General features: G+C 39.4%; 1 protein-coding gene across 2 annotated transcripts in view; it reads left to right on the top strand.

Moving 5' to 3' along the window:
* Positions 1-22,365, top strand: part of ADCY7 (adenylate cyclase 7) — a 69,235-nt gene extending 46,870 nt beyond the window's left edge. For both annotated transcript variants that reach the window (XM_039352424.1, XM_039352423.1), the window contains 15 exons: positions 244-324; positions 1,745-1,826; positions 2,962-3,059; positions 3,964-4,048; positions 6,008-6,145; positions 7,980-8,027; positions 9,646-9,705; positions 9,848-10,008; positions 11,115-11,196; positions 12,813-12,968; positions 14,949-15,095; positions 16,586-16,693; positions 17,739-17,853; positions 18,435-18,559; positions 18,863-22,365. In XM_039352424.1, the coding sequence (XP_039208358.1) occupies positions 244-324; positions 1,745-1,826; positions 2,962-3,059; positions 3,964-4,048; positions 6,008-6,145; positions 7,980-8,027; positions 9,646-9,705; positions 9,848-10,008; positions 11,115-11,196; positions 12,813-12,968; positions 14,949-15,095; positions 16,586-16,693; positions 17,739-17,853; positions 18,435-18,559; positions 18,863-19,000 (1,624 nt within the window). In that variant the 3' untranslated portion in view covers positions 19,001-22,365. The remainder of the gene's footprint in view (positions 1-243; positions 325-1,744; positions 1,827-2,961; positions 3,060-3,963; positions 4,049-6,007; positions 6,146-7,979; positions 8,028-9,645; positions 9,706-9,847; positions 10,009-11,114; positions 11,197-12,812; positions 12,969-14,948; positions 15,096-16,585; positions 16,694-17,738; positions 17,854-18,434; positions 18,560-18,862) is intronic.
* The last annotated feature ends 964 nt before the right edge of the window (positions 22,366-23,329 follow it).

Here is a 23,329-nt window from a genome sequence, read left to right as displayed (position 1 = left end):
ATAAGGGAGCATCTTTACTGTAGTTTAATACAGGCTAAATCTCTGTCTCTTCGCAACTCTAATTTCTAAGTCTCTATATCCAAGTGGACCAAACTGGACCACTTTTTAATATTTCTGTTCTCCAGCTTGGGAGGTGGGCTTCTAGGGAACGCTGGAGGTTCACCTCCCGTCCTAGCCATTTCTCTGAATGTTTGGAAGGAATCCTTTTTAATAATGACATTTTTTTTCTTTTGTTTCTTTTAGAAATACCTCTCAGAAAGGAAGAATGGAAGAAGAAATTAACGATAAAATGATGTCGACCATTGAGGGCCTGAGTTCAGCCAAGTAAGAAAGCAGAACTGCTCTTCTTGCAGATAAGAGGAGAAGAGATTCCTTCTCTGTTTTTAGTAAAAATAAAAAAAAGGGTGTCATCTTTTCATCTTGGGCTTGTGTGGGCTGTCTATAGCCAGTCCATCAATTCAGTGGTGGGATTCAGCTGGTTTGCACCACTTCGGCAGAACCGGTAGCTAATTTTTTGTTGCCCAAGCCCAGAATGGACTTCCGGAAGTGGCATCCACACAGAGAATCTAAATACATGCTCGGTGGTCAAGTGCCCGAATTTTGATCATGTCACCAGGATGGTCATAAGTGGGAGCACTGACTGCAAGTCATTTTTTTCAGTGGTGGTGTAACGGTCACTAGATAAATGTGTTGTAAGTTGGGGACTGCCTATGTTATTTTGGATACATCGCTGCAAAAGAACCATGATTAGATTAGATTAGATTACCCTTATTGTACACATACACAACACACATTTAAAACATACTATATACAACATATGTATAGACCTACACCCTTACATATAAGTAACATCAAAATATTAATCACTGTCCATCTTGAATACATAATGGAAGGAGGAAGCTTGAGAGTTCACAAGGTTAATACTTGTATGGAACAAAGCTGTGGCTGAATCCGGATGTTCTGCTTCGGATACCACAGAGCCCCCACCCAGAAGGTAGCAAGGAAAACAGGTTGTGGAGAGGATGTGTCGTGTCCCAGACAACCTTGCAGGCCCTGCTCAAGCAATGCTTATATGCCACGTCCTGGATAGAAGGGAGGGAACTGCCAATAATCTTTTCTGCCCTCCTCACCACTCTCTGCACCGCCTTCCTGTCTGAAGCAAGGATGCTTCCAAAGCAGACTGTGATGCTGTATGACAGGATGATGTGGCCAAGACTGGGTTTAAAGACAGCCAGTTACTCTTTAATATTGTAATTCATTTCTGGAATTCTAAATTGGCTTCAGCTTTTCATCCAAAATTCTCTCTGTGCTAGATGCTAATGAGAAGGTTTAGTGTTACAGGCTTTTAAAAGCACTTACAGCAAAATTAAATCTTAACTTCAGAGACAATGCAGCAACTAGAAAGGCGCCATTAAGACTAGATAATTCTAAGAAATACATTTTGGTTCTGCAATGCAGGAACCAGTGAAACCCTCATTCAGAACTACTTAATTCTTTAGAACAATATTTTATCCAATACCTTTTATCCAGTTTTGACTGGAGGTCGTAAAACACAATGTAGAAAGTTTTATATCTTTCCCCCTTTTTATTGCTCTGTGTTATGTTTTCCTTTATTTGTCTGAATTCCAAAATACTTGCGTGTCTTTTTAATAACCTGATTTTTTGACCAACGAATCCTTTACTAAAATAATTAGAATTTCACACTTGGTGCGTAACAGTTTCTGCTTTCTTTTCCTTCGTGCAGACCATGGTGCGGTAAAAAAGATGATTTCCGTGGAGTGTGTGGCTTTTTGCTCTGCTTTGTTGAAACAGGACTGGAAAAAGAGGTTTGTAAGACATTGGAGGAATGTTTACCAGAGTAAAATCTTTCAGAGCTCAAAAAGGGTTGTCCTCTGGGCTTACCGTTTGAAAAGGAAGCTAACCTTAACAAATCAAAATGTAATCTTATGGTTTCCTGTTTACAGAATTTTAGGCTGAGACAAAACCTTCCATTCATTTAGCTTCAACCTGTGTCCTAGAAAAGGATATTTTCAGTTTTCCTTTGAATATCACTTCTCTTTTTTGAAGGAATCTGATGCCTTTTAGTTGGTAGGATTGTATAGAGGTAATATCTAAGGACTCCCACAAAAAAAAAAGGGGGGGGTCAACCTATTCTCCAAAGCACCTGAAGATAGAACAAGAAACAATGGATGGAAACTAATCAAGGAGAGAAGCATCCTGGAACTAAGGAGAAATTTCCTGACAGTGAGAACAATTAACCAGTGAAACAACCTGCCTCCAGAAGTTGTGGGTGCTCCATCACTGGAGGGTTTTAAGAAGAGATGGTCTGAAATGGTATAGGGTTTCCTGCCTGAGCAGGGGGTTGGGCTAGAAGACCTCCAAGGTCCCTTTCAACTGTGTTATTCTGTTAATCCTTGACTTACAGGCCACAATTGGGACCAGAATTTCTGTTGCTAAGCAAGGCCGTCGTTAAATGAATCATACATGTTTTTATCACCTGTTTTTGCCGTGGTGGTTAAGCAGGTCACGGCAGTTGTTAAGTGAACCGCATGGTTGTTAAACGAATCCAGCTTCCCTTATTGACTTTGCTTGTCAGAAGCTGACTTGGGAAGATTGTAAATGGTGATCAGCTGACCTCGGCATGCTGCAACCATCATAAATACGTATCAGTTGCCAAGTGCATGAATTTTAATTATGGGGATGCTGCAATGGTCGTAAGTATGAGGACCGATCATAAATCACTTTTTTCAGTGCCTTTGTAAACTCCAAACAGTCACTAAAGGACTGGTTGCAAAAAGAGAATTACCTGCAATTCTATATGTTATGTAGCAAAGAGGGTTGTATGCCAGATTTCATGCTGTTTATAACTTTTTTTGTTCTCCGTGACAAAGTCACCCCAAAAGATGGTCTTTTATGAATATATTGAAGCCTTTTCTGTTTCTTTTCCTTTTTTTTTTCCAGTATCGTACAATTCCTATTCGCAAATTGAGGGGTTATTTTGTGTGTGCTGGCATTGTTTTGCTCTGCATGTTTACAGTACAGATATGCATTATGCCATGGTAAGTGTTGTCTTTATTTTTTATTATGTATGCAATCAATCCAAGGATTGTCTACACATCCCATTAGATCGATGACATTGGCCAGTACTTCCTTTCCTGCAGAGCTACATTTGAAGAAGAAATTGGAGAGCCTGCTTGAACAGGGGGTTGGACTAGAAGACATCCAAGGCCTCTCCCAATACTGTTATTTTGTTATTCCATAACTCTATTATTTTTTGCACGCTCAGAGGTTTTTCTGCAGAATTGTAGATTTTTTTCCCCTGTCCCGGAGCGGAGTAGTAAGGAATAGAGTAACGAGGAAATAAAATAGCAACCCAGGCTAAATTTTTCTTCTTAATGTGCTGGCTTTCCACGCGCCTTGATTGTCTAAGTGCCAAGAGATTTTATTTATTTATTTCATTCAATTCATATGCCACCCATCTCATCATCTCGCAACTCTGGGCAACTTACATTAACATTAACTACAAAATGGATAAAAGAGGATATGGAGATGATATTTTCTCCAGATCTACTAGCCTCCATCAACTCAAGGAGGATTTATCTGCAAAAAAAAAAAAAAGCATGAAGCAAAGGGAATTTTCTACATATCTGTTTTTTGCTCCAAAGCTGTGATTTGATCAAGCATTTCTTGCATAGTGAAAAGCCACTTAGGAAAAGAAAAGCGCTTGGGATGGGTGATCCTAGTTAAAATTGAATAACAAACTCCAGATCTTCAGGGTCCAGTTTTGGTAGAAGAGATTTAGACCTTTGTGGACAATTTACAGTTTCTGAATTCTTAACCTGCTTTTGCTTGCTCTTTCCTTCCTCCTCCTTTTATTAATCTAGCTGAAATGTTAATTTATATTGCTAGTCCATGTGCGATATGCCATAGGCTGAATAAATCAATCCTCATTCTCTCTTTCAGGTCACAAACATTAGGAATCTCATTTGGGGTCGTAGCAGTCATCATGGGGCTGATTTTGTGTGTGTGCTTTGCGGATGACTGTTGGGTAAGTAAAATAAAGAAGGGAAATCAAAGTTTTAGACCAGTGTTTCTCAATCTTGACAACTTTAAGATACGTGGATTTCAATTCCCAGAATTCCCCAGACAGCATGATAACTTAAAATTGCTGAGGTTGAGAAACACTGCTCTAGATTGCAAAATGTCTTTTCAAAGATGCATTTTATTTTTTAAAAAACAAAATTTTATTAAATTTATATAAGTGAGGAAAAATAGGAACAATACAGGTATGGTAAAGGGAGGAGTAAAAGGAAGTGGGGAGGGGAAGGAAATAAGGAATTAGGGTAAAATAAGGATAGGTACAATCACATCTTTCAACAAACAAGCAACCGTCCGGATCATAATGATAAGTAAATATCATATTCAACCATTTTTAACAAAGCTTAAACTGTAACATATTAAAAACAATTAGTAAACAAATACATTGATCTCTTAAGTAAACACTATAATAAAATCTCAAAAAAAAAAATAAATCCTAACAATCAAAAGTAACAAATGAAAATCAGTAAATCAGGAAAAGTAATCATATCAAAATGTTAGTTAGAACTCGATTAAAAATCAGTCAACTATTCTAAAATATTGAATCCTTCAAATTCTAACGTGTCTCTAACCATTGATAAAATTTTTCCCAAGTTCTAAAATAAATTGAGTCATCTTTTTCTTTCATTTCTAATGTTAGGCTATCCATTTCTGCACACTCTAAAATTTTGGTAATAATAATCTGGTCAGATGGTAGATTCTCATTTTTCCAAAATTGGGCAAATACTATCCTTGCAGCAGTTAAAACATGCAATATCAAGTAGTCATTCTCTTTGCCATAATTAAGTCTTAATAGTCCTAACAAAAACAATTCTGGTTTAAATTCTATTTGTAGTTTCATCATCTTTTCCAACCACAAAGATGCATTTTATTAAAAGCTGAACTGTCCGCTCGGATTTTCAGATCTGCAAGTGGAATTATGCATTGCTCCCATTTGTGCAAATCCCAAAAACTTTGTAGTCTCGTTCTAGACTCTAGTTTTGTAGCAGAAGAGATTCAGACCCTTCTGGAGAATTTACAATTTCTGAATTCTTAATCTGCTTTTGCTTGCTCTTTCCTTCCTCCTTCTTTTACTAATCTAGCTGAAATGTTCATTTATATTGCTAGTCCTTGTGTGGTATGCCCTGGCTAGGCTGAATCAAGAGCTAGAATCCATGTCCTTTTTATCTGCCATGTGGCTATAAGGGCTGGGCTCTCAATTGTCATTTTTAGCCTGATTTCGATCCCAGACACATAAAATAAGAGTCTCTGACTTGGTATTTAAAAAGACCTCACAAAGGGAAGAAAGAAGGGGAGAGAGAAGGAAGAAAAAGTAAGAAACACAAGTCATTCTCAATTTACAACAGTTCATTTACTAGCTGTTCAAAGTTGCAATGGCACTTACAAAAAATTACTTATATGACCATTTTTCACACAAACGTTGTGGCATCCCAACAGTCACATGATCAAAATTCAGACACTGGGCAACTGACGTTTGACAGCTGCCATGTCCTGGGGTCATGTGACAAGCAAAGTCAACGGGGAAGCCAAATTCACCACTGTGTTACTATCTTAACCACTGCTGTGGTTCACTCAACAACTGTGGCAAAAATGGTTAGAAAATGGAGCAAAACCCATTTAGCCGTCTCACTTAATGACAGAAATGTTGGGCTGAATTCTGGTTGTGAGTCAAGAACTACCTGGAGTACTGGATTATAGGAATTGAATGGAAGCTCATCAGATTATAGAGGAGGCTTCAGAGATGTCCAAACAAATTGTGGAAATTACTCCTGGTTCTTTCAGCGGTCTAGTCAAATTGCTGTGGTCCTAATTATCCTCAGGACTGCAAACACGTGTGATGGGTGTGATGTAACGTCTGTGCTACCGGTGGCGGATTTGCCATCTTGAAACCTTTCTTCTTCGTTGGCAGAGTTGCTGCGCAAAGCGATGGCCGCTAACACGCTACTTCCGCCTGCTTTCTGAGAAAGTGGAAACGATGCCCTCCATCAGGCTTCCCCTGGCCATCCTTGCCCTCGGCTCGCTGCTGATCCTTGCTGTTTTCAATCTGGTAATGCCTTCCGTTGAATGTTCACGGGGAAGCACGCCGTGGCCCTGCTTGCCCCCATCTGCAGTCATGGCTGATGGGAAGGCCTTATATCAGTGTTTCTCAACCTTGACAATTTTAAGGCATGTGGACTTCAACTCCCAGAATTCCACAGCCAGCAATTCTGGGAGTTGAAGTCCACATGCCTTAAAATTGTCAAGGTTGAGAAACACTGCCTTATATGATGGGATGGGATGATAAGATGAGATGAGATGAGATGAGATAAGATATATTATCACTTTTTTCTGTGAACACAGTGGCACCCATTAAAAAATGAAATTCTGATGCCCACTCTCAAAAGATATCTATATATCTATATCTATTATATCTATCTATCTATCTATCTATCTATCTATCTATCTATCTATCTATGTGTCTATCATCTGTCTATCTATCTATCCATCTATTTATCTAAGTGTCATCTGTCTATCTATCAATCAATCATCTATCTCTATATCTAATCTCTATATCTATATCTATTCTCTATATCTATATCTAATCTATATCTATATATCTATACACACATACATGCATATATATATATATATATATATATATATATATATATATATATAAACAAAACACTCAAGATAAATCTCCTTCCCTGGTCTCTTCCCTCCCTGATACAGCTGACAAAGTGAGAAAGAGCCTGTGGCTTAGGGTCAACATAGCTGCCTAACATGCAAGCAGCCCAGGTTCGAATCTCGGAAGGGTATGTCTGGCTGATGAGATCTAATCAGCTCGAAATAGCTATCCCAGTCTCCCTTAATTCTTTGTTAGCAATCCAAAAATTTAGGATACACACACACACACACACACACACACACACACTATACATCCACATCCACACACAGACACACACACACATGTAATATATATTAATCGTAGACCATTTAGAATACATAGCAGAAAAAAGAGTCTTGAGAGTTAACAAGGTTGATATTATATGGTACAAGGCTATTACAAAATCTAGTTGTTCTGCTTCGGATGCTGCAAAGCCCCCTCCCAGAAGATAATCAGAAAACTGGTCATGCAGAAGATGTGTAGTGTCCCAGATAATACAGCATACCCTGCTCAAGCATTGCTTACATGCCACATCCTGGATAGAAGGAAGTAAATTGCCAATGATCTTTTCTGCTGTCCTCACCACTCTCTGCACAGCCTTTCTTTCCAAAACAGTAATACACAGTAATACAATATGACAGGGTGCTTTCAGTCTTCCCTCTATAGAAAGTGGTGAGAACAGGGGAAGGAAGATGTGCTTTTCTCATCCGATGCAGAAAATGCAGGCGCTGCTGTGTCTTCTTCACCAGTGTCTCACTGTTGAGCGACCAAACTAACCTGCTCATCAGCTGCACACCCAAAAGCTTGATACCACTAACCACAGTTGAATCTAGCAAGGAGCATGCACATAACTTGGGGAATTCATGCTATAGAAGAAAAGTAGCTGAGAAAACCACAAAAAGTTTCAGTGAAGATGGACAGGCTTGGGGAATAGGAAAGTATTTAGAGATAAGATGGATATGACAATAAATGAGGTTGTTATTATGATGGTTTTTTTCTACTTTAAATATGTTGTCAGTTTTTCAAGAATTTATTAGCTGGACCACCAGAATTCAAAAGCTGCAAAATTTATTTTTTCTTTGAAAATGTTTCGCTTCTCATCCAAGAAGCCTCTTCAGTTCAACCCTTCTGTCGCTTCAATTGCCCTTCTTTTCCTTACTGTTTTGGTAATAAATGTATGTGTTTTGAATTGCCACCAGAAGATTCCCTAACCAGCTTTTAATGTCTTCACTAGCTAGTGAGCCAGTCTGGTGGACAACGTACCTCACCAAATTCCAACCCAGTGAGTAAAAATTTGATTTTATTGGCTGGAATAATTGCTTGGGTTTCATAGCAGGTGTGAGCTATTCAACAGGTTCTTATCACAAGATGAAAATACTCTATAATGTTGTGATTATAGGCTGCACTGACTTTATCTAGCTTTTCCATCTCCTTTCTGTAGAATAGATTTGTTGCTGCTACTGCTCACAAATTGCCTTTTTTTAAACAAGAGCTTATTGCAGGATAGAGATTTGCAAATGAACCTTGCTCTATTCGGATCTGACCTTGATTGTGTTGCATTTATATTCTGTGGATGCTCTTGGCTAAAAGCCAGGTTAAAAATTCAGAATGCGAATGATTAAAGTGAGTTTGAATCCATTGGAAACGTTTATTTTGAAACATTAATCCCATGCATAACTTTTTGTTGGGGGGGGGTCATCTATACAGGCAGTCCTCGAATTATAACCATTCATTTAGTGACAGATTGAAGTTACGACCACAGCACGGAAAAAAGGGACTTATTTTTTTCACATTTACAACCGTTGCAGCGTCCCCCTGGTCATATGATCAAAATTTGGGCACTTGGAAACTGGCATGTATTTATGACAGTTGCGTTGTCCTGGGTTTGAGTGATCACCATTTGTAACCTTCCCACCCGGCTTCCGACAAGCAGAAATTCTGGGAGTTGAAATCCACAGGTCTTAGTTGCCAAGTTTGGACACCCCTGGTTTATATTTTGACTCACACAATATTTTAAAACAATAGTAATAATAAGCCCTCTGATAATAATAATAATAATAATAATAATAATAATAAAGTTGGAAGGGACCTTGGAGGTCATCTAGTCCAATCCCCTGCTTAGGCAGGTAACCCTACACCATTTCAGACAAATGGCTGTCCAGTATCTTCTTAAAAACTTCCAGCATTCACCGCTTCTGGAGGCAGGTTGTTCCACTGGTTAATTGTTCTCACTGTCAGGAAGTTTCTCCTTAGTTCCAGGTTGCTTCTCTCTTTGATTAGTTTCCATCCGTTGCTTCTTGTCCTGCCTTCAGGCGCTTTGGAGAATAGCTTGACTCCCTCTTCTTTGGGGCAGCCCCTGAGATATTGGAACGCTGCTATCATGTCCCCCCTCGTCCTTCTCTTCATTAAACTAGACATACCCAATTCCAGTAGTCTGACATGAAAACATGACTGCATGATTTACTTACCAAATGCAGTGATTTGCATAATGACAATGGGCAAGAAATGAGTTACAACTCATTTAATGATTTCCTTGCTTAGAAATGGAAATTTTGTGGTCAATCATGGTCATAAGCCGGGGATTGCCTATAGATTTTTTTTTTTGTCAGCCCCACTGAATAGTTCAGACTGGAAAGCATTTACACAGGCAGACTAGAACTACACTTTATGGAGATAAAATATAATAACAAAGGCCTGTATCTTCCCTCCTTCTTTTACCACAGTATGTCAGTTAGGAGGCTTTTTCTACCTTGTTTCTTAGCACTAAAATGTATTTCAGCCCTCTTGCGTATTTTTGTTAAGTTGTCTCCTCACAGTTTTTCTTGTGTGAAGCCCATTGTATCACCTCAATCATTATTTATATTTTTCCCTTCTTTCCCTCCCCCCTCAAAAAAAAACAGCTGCCAAGAAACCATTCAGATACTGAAGATGGATCATCTAATATGATTACCATCTACCCGGTGAGTGGAGAGGGATGTAATATTTTAAAAGTACGGATTTGGGTCCAGCCCTGGGTAACCTGCTTGGACAACAGAACCTCTGCTAGTACTCTGACATGGAAACAATTAGCTAACTCTTGCTTAAATCCTTCTTTTCTACCAGTATTATGCCTACTGCTGCCTCCTGAGCTTCATTGCCTGTTCTGTGTTTCTCCGAATGAGTTTTGAACTCAAGCTACTGCTGCTCTCGGGAGCCGTCGTGGGATATTTCATCGTATTTAACCGCAATCCGTATGTCACTTGCGACCCGGACTGTGCACAGAGGTAGGAAGAGCTTGTATCTCACGAGTAACTTTGCCAGGGGATGGAGTGAGGTGGGGTGGGGTGGGATGAAAACGATAGTGAAGTGATAGTGGAAGAGATTAAGTTATTCAGGTCTATGCAGGCTATTTTAAGATACCATTTCCCATTGAAACTATTGTGATGGTGCATATTGTTTTGGACTGGGTACTACAAAATGCCACAAGGGGCAATTGGATTGTTTCTTTGATGTCACTGTTATAAATAGCATTTGCCTTTCTTCTATTTACATACTTTATTTTGAGCACTGAAATGAATGTTCTAACAAGTTTGAAATGAGCTCACATTTCCCCTTACTTCCTTTTTTCTTTCTTTCTTTCTTTCTTTCTTTCTTTCTTTTTTTCTTTCTTTCTTCCTCCCTCCCTCCCTCCCTCCCTCCCTTCCTCCCTCCCTCCCTCCCTCCCTCCTTCCTTCCTTTATTTATTTATTTATGAGACTTATATACCGCTTTAAGTACAAGCACTCTCTAAGCGGTGTACACCAGTAAGCAATGTATATATATATATATTTACATTGCCCCCAACAATCTGGGTCCTCATTTTACCTACCCCGGAAGGATGGAAGGCTGAGTCAACCTTGAGCCGGTGAGATTTGAACCGCTGACCTGCTGAACACAGTCAGCTAAAGTGGCCTGCAGTACTGCACTCTAACTGCTGCGCCACCTCGGCTCATTCCTTCCCCTCCCTTCCTTCCCCTTCCTTCATTCTTTCCTTCTTCGCTTCTTTCCTTCCTCCCTCCCTCCCTCTATTCCCCTTCCTTCCTTCCTTCCTTCCTTCCTTCCTTCCTTCCTTCCTTCCTTCCTATCTTCCTTCCTTCTTCCCTTCCTTCCTTCCTTCTCCCCTTCCTTCCTTCCTTCCTTCCTTCCTTCCTTCCTTCCTTCCTTCCTTCCTTCCTTTCTTCTCTACCTCCCTTCCTGAAAGCCACTTTCTCTTGAGGAAGATACTTTTAACAAATATCAGTGCAAGTTTCTTTCTTATGCATTCTGTAGTTCAAACTTTTGAACTTTTTCAGTCATAAACTTGTGTGTTTCATGTAATTGTTCTAATTTGTTCTTTTATTTTCTACTTCAGGCTTTTTATAAAAAATCCCAGAGTGATGATCAATTTGTACCTGGCACTCTTTTATATAACTCTGGTTCTGTTGTCCAAGCAGGTATGGATTCATGTATGGCTTATGTCTGTTTCTCCTCAAATTTTCAGCCCCATAATTGGGAAAGTTGACCCCAACACCCAGAAGTGTCTTTCTATTAGTCATCATCATTATTATTATTATTGCTCTTTACATCTGTCATTGTCATCATTGTTTGTTCACAGAACAAATGTATCAAATGACACTGTATACAATAAAAACTGAACTATGAAAAACTAAAACACAGAGCTCCTTTATAACTTGGAAAATAGTCTATCTATATTGCAAAGTTTTCCCACCGTCACCAGGATAGAACAATCTTTGGCGATCTTTTCTGAGAATTCTGAAATTCTCAGAAATCTGCTAGTAGAAATGCATTTTCTTCCATAGAATAGCCAATGTAATTAGCAAGGAGTGATGATTTGAACTCAGAGTAGCACATACCATGTGATGAACAACTCAACAAAATACGATGTTGATTCAATAGACCTTCCATGTAGGAGCAGGTCATTGAAACTCATTGTTGGTCAAATATAAAGCTGGATGGTGATGTCACAGTTGACTTTTGTCGTTATTTTCTTAATGCACAACTTTAATGCTCAAAAATTACGTAGGAAGAAGACAAGAGCAAATATTTTGAACTATGGGGATGTTACAGTGGAAGATATTAATCAAACAGATTCCTTTTTCACCAGAATGTCATTTTCTGATGGAGTTCCAACTAGTGCATTTGGTACATCTGCTTCCTAATAGTGGAAATGTATTATCCCTATGTAGCGATGCACACAAAACCAAAATAACAAATCCCAGCCCTTCAGTACACAAATAAAGCATTCATCATAGTCTAATTTTCCTCTGAAAAGCACATTTCTATTTTAAACTGCCTTTAATTGTTTATCCCAAGGCATTGCTCTGGGCTGTCCATATTGACTTAGCAATCACTTGATATTATTGTTGTTAATAATTTTACTTGTTTGAGCTCTATGCCTGTGAAGTGGCTATGATTGCGCGGATCTGAGCATAAATCCCCATGTGCAAGGTACGTGTCTGTACAAATTTGGGCCTTTTATATTAAAATATAATAAGGCAAATTATCCATCTACAGCCGTTACAGTTCAGAAAAACGAATGAACAGCGATTTAGGCAGGTAGGCTTAAGCGCCAAAAAGTGGAAATGAACCATTTTGTGTTGTGATTGTTGTTAAGAAAATACAACGCCTTGCCCACTTTAGAAACACAATTTATTGTTTTAGTTTTGTTATATGCTGTCCAGAGTCACTTGCTCATGAAATGGGTGGCTCTGTAAATTAGATAGAGATAGATAGATAGATAGATAGATAGATAGATAGATAGATAGATAGATAGATAGATAGATAGATAGATAGATATAGGCAGGCAGGCAGACAGACAGACACAGACAGACAGACTGAAAGACAGACAGACAGACAGACAGACATGCATGTTTACTTAAAAGTAAAATTTATAGGAATCACTGAAACATGCAAAGTCAATTGGATTAAGGTCATTGCATAAATGAATTGTTGTCATAAATCGTTTTCTAATCTTTGCAACATCAGTATGGGATAAACTTTGTTGCTGATACTTTTGGGAACTAATTCCTGACTCCTTGTTTGTTTACAGATAGACTATTATTGTCGTCTGGATTGCCTACAGAAAAACAAATTCAAAAAGGAACATGAGTCATTTGAAACCATGGAGAATGTAAACAGGCTACTGCTTGAAAATGTCCTCCCAGCTCATGTGGCGGCCCATTTTATTGGGGACAAATTAAATGAGGTATGGAAAAGTTCACTGTAATGTTACATAGCAGAAGCTTGGTTGAAGGTGCTGATAGCGCTTCGATTGATCTTGAAGAGGTCATTCACTAAAGCTGCCCTCAAATTAAAAAGAAAGAAACCTAAGTACTGGTAGAAAACCCATTCTCAGTGGCTGATTCATACAACACATTAAGCCTGGCTCCTTGATTAAGTCATCTTGATTTGGTTTAGGTATAACAGTAAGTCATAAGCCATGATTCACAAGCCACAGGATCTGGATTCATACCGCAAGCTAAGCCAAAACTATGTAAATCATTATAAGGTTTTGGAATGTCACCCCATCCACAACTATGGATCCTAAGCCATGGAGGGCTCTTTTGAGGGAGATGCTACATAAATAAAATTTATCATCATAATCCAGTATCTGAATATCTGAAAATTCAGAAGGATCTTCAGCCAAGAGAACATGTGCGCACTCTTTAAACCCAAGAATACACTAAGGCAGAAGCTTGTCCACCCCCAGGATAAAACACCCAGACACAAACTGAGCAATGCGGTGTATGCAGTACAATGCACTGAGATATGTGCATATCTGTACATTGGGGAAACAAAACAAACCACTTCACAAACGCATGGCACAACATAGGAGAACAAACCCATCAGGACAAGATTCAGCAGTCCATCTGCATTTAAGAGACAAAAGCTATTCTTTTGAAGACAGCAAAGTCCACATTTTGGACAGAGAGGACCGCTGGTTTGAAAGAGGGGTCAAAGAGGCCATCTAGGTCAAAACAGAACAGAAGGGGAGGGATACAACATCATCTAGATAGATGTTTCTACAATAGAGTCCTTCCAGCAGTTCCAAGAAGGCTCCACACCCATTTGCACCACTTGGGTGATCCTGAGGACACAGCTAAACCTCCAAGTGGCCTCAATGACTCTCTAAAAGGATGCAAATGACCAGCTGTCTGCAAGGAGTATAAATCCTTCCATTCCCCACCATTCCAGTCAGAGCTGAAGAAGCTTCTTGGATGAGAAGCGAAACGTCTTCAAAGACAATCAAGAAAGCCCCCTTGCCTCTTGAAAAAGCTCCCTTGGGACAACTCCAAGTTTAGTAAGAATGATATTAATTTTAGGGAGTTACTTCTCAAGGGCTCATTGTGCACTATAGATTCTTAGGAGTGACAAAAGAGGCATCACACACACACACACACACACACACAAATGGCAAATGAATGAAACATTGGAAGAAATATGGGCGGGCTGGCTGACACAAGAAAAGAGTAGCATATAATGAGAAAAAGATAGTAATAATGGAAGAGATGAAATTAATAAACGAAGAATTACTGAAGAGGAAACAGAATATGGTTAAGAATTGTAAGACGGTAAGGATGGAAATAATATGTTTAAATAAGAGAAGTTAGGGACATCCAAATGGTAAATAGTATGTTTGTTTAATGCTAAGTTGGATATGGTATTTAAAAATTAATAACAGCTGAAAACAGGACTTTGATTTATATACTGTAAATAATGGGTTGCAGATAACCTTTATTGATTAATGGGATTTTTATTTAGGAACATATAAATGAATGAATTTTATCTAGAGATGTATTAATTTGACTATATCATGTTAATTGATAGAGAGGGAAATTTTAAGGAGTATTATGTGAGCTGTATATTTATGATGTTATTATATTCAATTGATTACCCTATCTCCACGTTGGCTCTTAAGCTTCCGGGTGCAAAAATGGAAAAATCAATAAAATTGTTTTTAAAAAAAGAAAAGAAAAGAGTAGCACCCCTTAATGCAAGTCAGTGTGGCAGGTTCCTTTGTATAGCACCTAATATTTTACTTGTGCAATTTCGGTGGACTTACTAGAGAGGAACTTTGTGTGTCATTGTTGCCTTGGTTAAAAGGGGTGGGCGGAGAGAGGTGGGGGGGAGTAGAGCATTACGCTGAAAGCAATTGTTCATGAACCTATTGTTACATGTCCCCCAGGACTGGTATCATCAGTCTTACGACTCCGTGTGTGTCATGTTTGCCTCAGTCCCCGACTTCAAGGTATTTTATACGGAGTGCGACGTCAACAAGGAAGGACTGGAATGTCTTCGTCTCCTGAATGAGATCATTGCTGATTTTGATGAGGTATCTATTTGTTGACTTTGGCTTCTGCAGTCCTCTGGGTTCACTTGGCAGCTTGAAGATGTGGACTTCAACGTGCTGGCTGGGGAATTCTTGGGAGTCCACACACCTTCCAAGTTGCCAACGTTGAGAAACGCTTGCTCTGCCTATGTAGATTTACTACTTGAGAACTCAGATGAATCTTCTCCTCAAATATTTAGCAGGGCTTGTTCACCTATGTGATTTAGCCATGCTTCAGTCTTAATAGACTCCACCTGAAACAGATGTTAATGAAAGGTACACCCAATTCCTACATGAGGTTGTGAAAGTGGGTGGATGATGGGTGTGTCTCGGCAAGTGGCAGTCCCAAGCTAACCTTGTCTGAACTGGAAACCCTAGAAGGATCAAGCGTGGTTAGTACAGATAGTCCTTGACTTATAACCCCAGCTGAGCCCAAAAATTCTGTTGCTAAGCAAGACCCTTGTTAAGTGCGTTTTGCCCCATTTTACGACCTTTCTTGCCACAGTTGTTAAGTGAATCACTGTATTTGATAAGTTAGTGACATGGTTATTAAGTGAATCTGGTTTCCCCATTGACTTTGCTTGTGAGAAGGTCACAAAAAAGTGATCACATGACCCCAGGACACTGCAACCGTCCTAAATATGAGTCGGTTGCCAAGCACCAGAATTTTGACCATGCAGTGATGGGAATGCTACAATGGTGTGAAAAAGGGTCAAAAGCCACTTGTCACTTTGAATGTCATTAAACAAATGGTTATGAGTTGAGAACTATCTGTAACAGAATAGGACACTGCCAGAGTTGTAGACTTGACTGGAAAACTGAACAACGATCTGGCAGAAAGAACTGTTGCAAAATAAATGGTTGTGTCAATGAGACCACTAGGAGTCAAGTTTGATTGACAGGGTTTATTATTATTTTTTGACCTGATAAAATTTAAAGAAGGAATCAGCTGGGAACAGTGGTAGGGAAGGAACATAACTCATTTGTACCACATAATATTTGTACCACAGAACAACTCCAGATTCCATTCTTTGCATCTTCAGATTGGAAGAACAAGGGAGCTGATTCTTCTGACCTTTCTTCGAAAGCTATTTACAATATTGGGCTAAAATTTATGATCAAAAATAGCTGAAGACTTCCTATATTAAGCCAGAATATTGTACAGTGTTTTAATTTTATTACTTTAGCAGGATAACAGTTCACGTTGAATTGGTAGCCTTCAGTAATTGAAAAGTGACAAATTAAAAAGCGTGGCTGGTCTATCGGGATTTTGAGAGTTGAAAGCATTACACCGAACCTCAAGTTATACAGATTAATCAAATTACATTTTATCCTTAGATATCTGCAAAAAATTGAAAATATTAGACTGAATTCAGTATCTGTAGAAGCGCAACTTGAGTTGGCTCATTTTTTCAGAAAACGTGGCCTTTCGTACAATTAGAAAGTGAGAGAATGGACAGCTCCTAAATACTATATATTTTTTTCTTCAACAGCTGCTGCTAAAGCCTAAATTTAGTGGGGTTGAAAAAATCAAAACTATTGGGAGCACGTACATGGCAGCATCTGGACTCTGCGTGGTCCCTGGTCAAGAGAATAATGTGGTAGGTCTCCTTTTGAGGGGTTAATTCCTTAGAACAGTGTTTCAATCTGAAGATGTCTAGACTTCACTTCCCAGAGTTTTTTGAGTTGAAGTCCATATATCTTCAAGTTCACTTCATATCAAAATTTTGAAGTAACTTATAGTTCATATTTGTCCTAATCATACCCAAACATTTTACCTCAGTCTTAAAACCCATTTTATTCATCAGTTCTGTTTTATCTTCTAGTCTCATATTTCTGTTAACAACTTCGTCTTCTGTTTATTATTCTTAAAATCTGCTAATGGACCACATTCTTTCTGTTTCCCTATTATTTCATTTTGCTTTAAGGAATCTTATAGAACTAAGACTAAGTCATTAAAAGCCCTTCACTTTTAAGGTTTTTTTTTTTTTCATTTTTAACCCCACAGTGTTCTCATCTTGTCTTATAAGTGAATTCAGTAGTTCCAGAACTAAACAAGAGAGGGGACAATGGGCATCCACGTCTTGTCCTTTTTTGTGTGTCTCACAGGGTTTTGTTAGATCTCCATTAACGATTATTTGTGCTTCAAAGTGTAGATCCATCCAGTGTAGATGGATCTCATCCACTTTATGAAGGTCTCTCCAAAATTTGTATCTTCCAAAACCTTAAACAAGAAAGTGTGGTTCAAATTAGCAAAGATCTTTTGTACATCTACAGCTTGTCTTTCATTGTGTTGCTCCAAATATTCCAAAATGTCCAATGCATTTATAACGTTATCCTTTTAACTGCTTCTGCCAGCTATAATAGTTGGTTTTCATAAGATATATTTTTGATGAAGGACAAGACAGTGGCAGTGTTTAAGCAATGCATCGATCCTGTACGCACTAAGATTTTGCCCTGAACTGAAGGGATCACTGAATCTACCACTCACCTTCTGTTACACTGCTACTTTTTCAAAGATGTCATTACATTTTACACCTCATGTTTTAGTAGAATATCAATCCAATTTCCAGGCCATTTGGATTTCTTATATAAAAGTTGCAGTCTTTGTTTTTGGAATGTAACCACTTCCCACCATCTGTTTAGGATCAAGAAAAACAGTGTGCTCAAATTGGCATCATGGTGGAATTCGCCATCGCCTTGATGACTAAACTAGATGGGATCAACCGCCATTCGTTCAACAATTTCCGTCTCCGTGTTGGTAAGTTTTGGGACGAGGTAGTCCCAAATCCTCCCAGATCAAAAGAGTGGTATGCTGTGTTTTTTATATATATATATTAAGGATACTGTCCTGGTTCCAACAGATGAAACTCTTCAGAAGAACTTCGAGGCATTGTTTTACCTTAAAGAATCTTTATTTTGAGTAGCATAATATCGGCACTGCATAATCAAAGCCCAAAACTGAATTCCCCTCCCCTGGGGAATTACATAGTATCAAAGCACAATTCCCTCCTCCAATTAACAGTCATAAATCACATTCGCCAATTAGCTCCAAGCGCAGGCTTCCTCTCCAGTTCTCCAGCCCGCCAATTCCTTATCAGCTCTAGTTACAATAACCTTGTTTCTCACGCTAGGTTTAGTGTTGTTATGACTAGCTGAACTCTCATTCACACACCCCCTCCCAGCTTCATCTAACTCTAAAAGCAAAAGGTAAAAGATGGCTACATTTCCATCTGTTGTCAATGCAAAAACATTCCTGATTGTTTTCTTCCAAATTTGCATACAACCTGTGTATACCTTATATGATACATTTATTTTCTCCTTCCCCATCCTGTTTATCAGGCATCAATCATGGACCGGTAGTAGCTGGTGTGATCGGTGCCCGCAAACCCCAATATGATATTTGGGGAAACACAGTCAATGTTGCCAGCAGAATGGAAACTACTGGAGAACTTGGGAAAATCCAGGTAAAGGAAGAAGAGAAATTTTGGATTTTGATAGAAGGAAACTTCAACAATAACTCTATACTGAACGTGGAGATTAGTTCAGCCAAGCCATATAGCTCTTAACTACTGGGAAATATGGGGGGGGGGGGTTGCCACATCTGCTGGGATTTATTTCTATGATCCATCTTTAGCTTTGACCGTGCAGATAAACGTACTGATTTTTATAAGTTCTCCTGGAAGTGCCAGCAAAAAAACAGGGTCCAAAACCAATCAAATATTCACTGAAGATTTTGAATGGTCTCTCCACTTCTGTTTCATACACAGGTGACGGAAGAGACATGCAAAATACTGAAGAGCTTGGGATATGCTTGTGAGTGCCGAGGACTGATTAATGTGAAAGGAAAAGGAGAATTGATCACTTACTTTGTCTGCACCGACACAGCCAAATCCCAAGTTTTTTGACCCGAAAGAGAAGAGGCTGAGAAATTACATTTGAAATTTCTTGTTGGACTTCGTTTTTATTTTTTTTAGCAACGGTTAAATTCTGTCATCTTCCGTAAAGGAGTTTTATGCCGAATGTCTGTGCTGGCGTTTTGCGTCTCAAGAGAAGAAAGCAAGAGGTTCTTGAAAGATGTTTATAGTCGAGTCTACTGGATGCCATTTTTTTTTTCTTCCTGCCACAGGGGACCCAGAATTTTCTGTGGACTGGCAGCCGAGCGGGTTGCTTGCTTCAAGATGCCCTGCCCTTTTGCTTCATCCTTGCCTTCTCGTGAGGATAGATTGGAGGATTGCGATAGCACTGCCTTGAGCAAAAATCAGATGACAATAGACTGGGTTGGAACCTGGATCTGGAAGGCCTTTTTAGGTAGAACTACCATCTGCTCTGCCATTAAATTGTGATCCCTCCTCTCACTGTCCATTAGAACCGCCCTCAGATCTGCTGCAGATCCCCCCAAACTGCACTTCCACTTTTCTCTTCAACTAATGTTTCAAGACTCAAAAATACCTTCCTTGCAGTCCTTCTATACCAGTGGTTCTCAACCTGTGGGTCGGGACCCCATTTGGGGTCAAACGACCATTTCCTGGGGGTTGCCAAACAACGCAGTCCGCCATTTTTTTCCCCCTTTTCCTTAGCTGTGCTGCTCCCTTTTATTCTATTGGCTTTTGACCGGTTGGGGGTCGCGGCATTAAAAAGGTTGAGAACCACTGTTCTATACCATTACAAAATAAATTAGACCTGTCTGTTTTCATCGCTACTTACCTCATTTCTGTTCTGGAAGGAACAGCCTAAGGGAGAACTTCCCCAGCTAATGCAGATTTGCTTTTCTGGAACTCACTTCTTGGACTTGGTATCAACAACACTTGTGGGTTTGAGTCTTAAATGTGCTTGTTTTTTTTAGGGTTGAAGGACTCTAAGCCCTTTCCTTCCTTTTTCTCTTGTTTGTCTTTGCAAGATGCGATTTGAGTTCAACAGCCATTCAGTGGCCTATAGTAATGTGGAAATTCCTGCATTCTCAGTGTAAAATCCAGGCTCTTTCTTAATTAGAAACCCTGCTTATATAAATTATGGGCAATTCCTAGTACAACTGTACTACTAATTCTAAAATAGAATGGTGGATTAATCTCCCAAATGGGTTGCGGTGCAGAGAAGCTATTGGGCCTTTTTTTTTTTCCCCCTTGGTGTCAGAAACACCCTCATTATTTTAAGTGACGTAGAGCATTACGCACAGGGCCTCCGTGTCCCTGGCAGCTTCTGTTCAAACACTGCATACTAAGTAAAAACTGTCCATATTGTCCTGCCGAATTTTATCTTGTGTAGGTTCGCAACCAAAATGAACAAGAAGCAGGCCAGGTAGTCCTACAGGTATCCCTTGATTTATGACCCACTTGGGATCAGATTTTGCACTGCAGTCGTTAAATGAATCACCCGATTTTATGACCTTGTTTTTCCACGGTTGTTAAGCAGGTCAACTGTTGTTAAAGGAACCACACAGCCGTTAAGTGAATCCAGCTTACCGTATTAATTTTGCTTGCTGGAACCCATTTGGGATGTTTGAAAACAGCGATCAGATGACCCTGAGACCATCAAACAAATATATCCTGGTTGTCAAGTGCCCAAATTTCGACCGTGTGTGTCGTGGTTACGATAGATGAGACCAGTAAAAAGAACTCCAAGGAAAAAAAGTTTGGCTACATAACTTTGGCTACGTAATATCAGCATGTTCAAAAGTGAACCCAAGACTGAAACAACCTCCCCCCCAAGGCTATAAAGTTACAAGTGAAACTTCCCACCTCTGTAGTATGTCATAAATCTCATCTCCCAATTAACTACTTGCGTGGGCTTTCTAACAAAAGATACAACCTGCCAAAATGCAGCTAGCAATGACCTTGGTTCCCATGTATTGTTACAGCTAAGATAAAACTCTCATCTCCTTCCTCCCAAGTCAGTGGCAACCGAAAACGAAGGGAAAACGGCTTCAGCTAATTTTGTTGTAGAGTTGACACCGTGGAAATGCCGCAAGGGAAAAAGTGCGAGGACCACTTACTTTTTAAAGGGTCGTTGTAAGTTGCATTGGCCACTAAATGAATGAGGACTACCTGCACTGTGTCTGTGCCAGCCTCGTCTATGTCTCTCCCTACTATTCATCTCTACTCTTATTTCAAAGTATGATTTTGCTTTTTGCATCAGGATTTCTGAAGGATCCATGGGCCGTTTTAAAGCATTGCTAATCTTTAGCATCAGCTGAAGGTGGGTTTTGACTACGTGGGAAGCCACACCACAAAGTGTAACGAAACCGTGATGCACTTCAGGGAAGGGTTGGGGGGAAAACATGTTGTTAAAGCACAACAAGAATGCTACTCGTGAAATAAAATTATTGTCTGAAAAAGTCCACAGCAATGCTACCTTATCTACACAAATTACAGTTTCTTTTAGATGGGACTATGGAATTGAACACGCAACTACGGAAAGGTGTTTTGTTTGACACCTCTGATATTGTGCAAAATTAGGGCAACCAATTGAAAGAATGATTTCCTTGTGCATCAAATCTAGAACAAGCAGGAAGAAAGGACAGCATTTATTTAAGATTATCTCTAAAGTACTAGTGACTTTTGTTGACTGGTACTGTTAAGGACTGCCTATATTTTGCTGTGATTTTATTCCTGCTAGATCCATTTGTGTAAGGCTTTTTAGAATGCATTTTAGATATAAAGATTTATAGATTTGAAGAAATTGGAGTATTCTCTGGAGTAAATCTATTAATGAGGACTGCTCGTATTCATTTTGAAAAAGCTTCACAGCGCAGTTCAGTTGACTGCAAATCCTTTTATGCTGAACCCTGTGTGCACCCTTTATTGTGTTCATTATAATTACTGTGTAATTAATATGTGGAGGATGAATTTCCTACGTTTCATGATGGGAACAAACTTCTAGTGAGGTCTTACTATAGATAAAGGACTTTTAGAAAGTCTTAGGAGATTAAAGTAGATTCTTTTCAAGAGTATTAAGATAAAATAATCCTGGGTAGTGTTAAAAAGGTTGGGCAACTGTTTTAAGTTAATGTGAATTATTACTTTTCCTTTCTTGTTTTTATTGTACATTTATTACAAGTTTGGTTTTTAAAATAAAAGGCAGAATGTTTTGCTTCAGAAATTCTCTACTAACATTTGAAATAATTAGCTTTGACAACTGCTCTCAAAGGTATGTCGACAGAAGCGTTTGCGAAGTCGTTGTTTTCTATCGTGCATTATATTGCTGTTCCAGGCAAACTGGTCTAAGCTATGTTGCTTCCACTTTTTAATTCTTCTATATTAAACGTTTCATCTTATTTGATGTTATTTCTTCTCTACTTTATACACAAATTTTCTTAAGAATCAGACAGTGCAAATAGACCCCTAGCCTCTGCAGTACACTTAGTCCTCGACATACAGCAGTTCAAAGTTACAACGGAACTGAAAAAAGTGACTTATGACCATTTTTCACACTTTACAACCATTGCAGCGTTCCCATGATCAAAATTCAGACACCTGGCAACTGACTCACGTTTATGACGGTTGCAGTGTCCCGGGGGGGGTCACGTGATCTCCTTTTGTGACCTTCTGGCAAGCAAAGTCAATGGGGAAGCCAAATTCACTTAACAACTGGGTTCCTATCTTAACAGCTGCAGGGATTTGCTTAACAGTTGTGGGGGAAAAAGGTCACAAAATGGGGCCAACCTCACTTAGCAACAGAAAATTTGGGCTCAGTTGTGGTGTTACGTCGAGAACTATCTGTTCTGAGGAGAGGGACGGGATTTATTTATTTGTTAAATTTATTTGCTGCCTATCTCAGCGTGGGATTAAGAATTCAAGGACAGAGGGGCCACTTTGCTATCACAAATGAAACTTTTCAAAGCTGCTGTTGCAACAGGCGGGGCCTTCCGCTGAGCTACTCATGATGGTTGGGTTATTAATGGTGCAGTCTTGAAGGACTTCTAGATGCTTCAACCTTCACAGAATGATTGGAAGGGCAGAAGCTTTGCTAAGCCCATGTAGCGCTTTTGCTGCATATGCTGACAAAGCCAGTTTGGTCTAGTGGTTAAAGGCTAGAAAGCAGGAGACCATGAGTTCAAATCCCGCCTTAGCCATGGAAGCCGGCTGAGTGACTTTGGGCCAATCACCAGGTGACAGTGAGTTTTAGTCCCGCCTTAGCCATGGAAGCTGGCTGAGTGACTTTGGGCCAATCACCAGGAGACAGTGAGTTCTAGTCCCGCCTTAGCCATGGAAGCCAGCTGAGTGACTTTGGGCCAGTCA

This window comes from Crotalus tigris, unplaced genomic scaffold (genome assembly GCF_016545835.1).
Source record: "Crotalus tigris isolate CLP2741 ecotype Arizona unplaced genomic scaffold, ASM1654583v1 scf7180000018432.44079421565:4894166, whole genome shotgun sequence".
NCBI classification, from domain to species: domain Eukaryota; kingdom Metazoa; phylum Chordata; class Lepidosauria; order Squamata; family Viperidae; genus Crotalus; species Crotalus tigris.
This window is presented reverse-complemented; position numbering and strand designations above follow the sequence as displayed.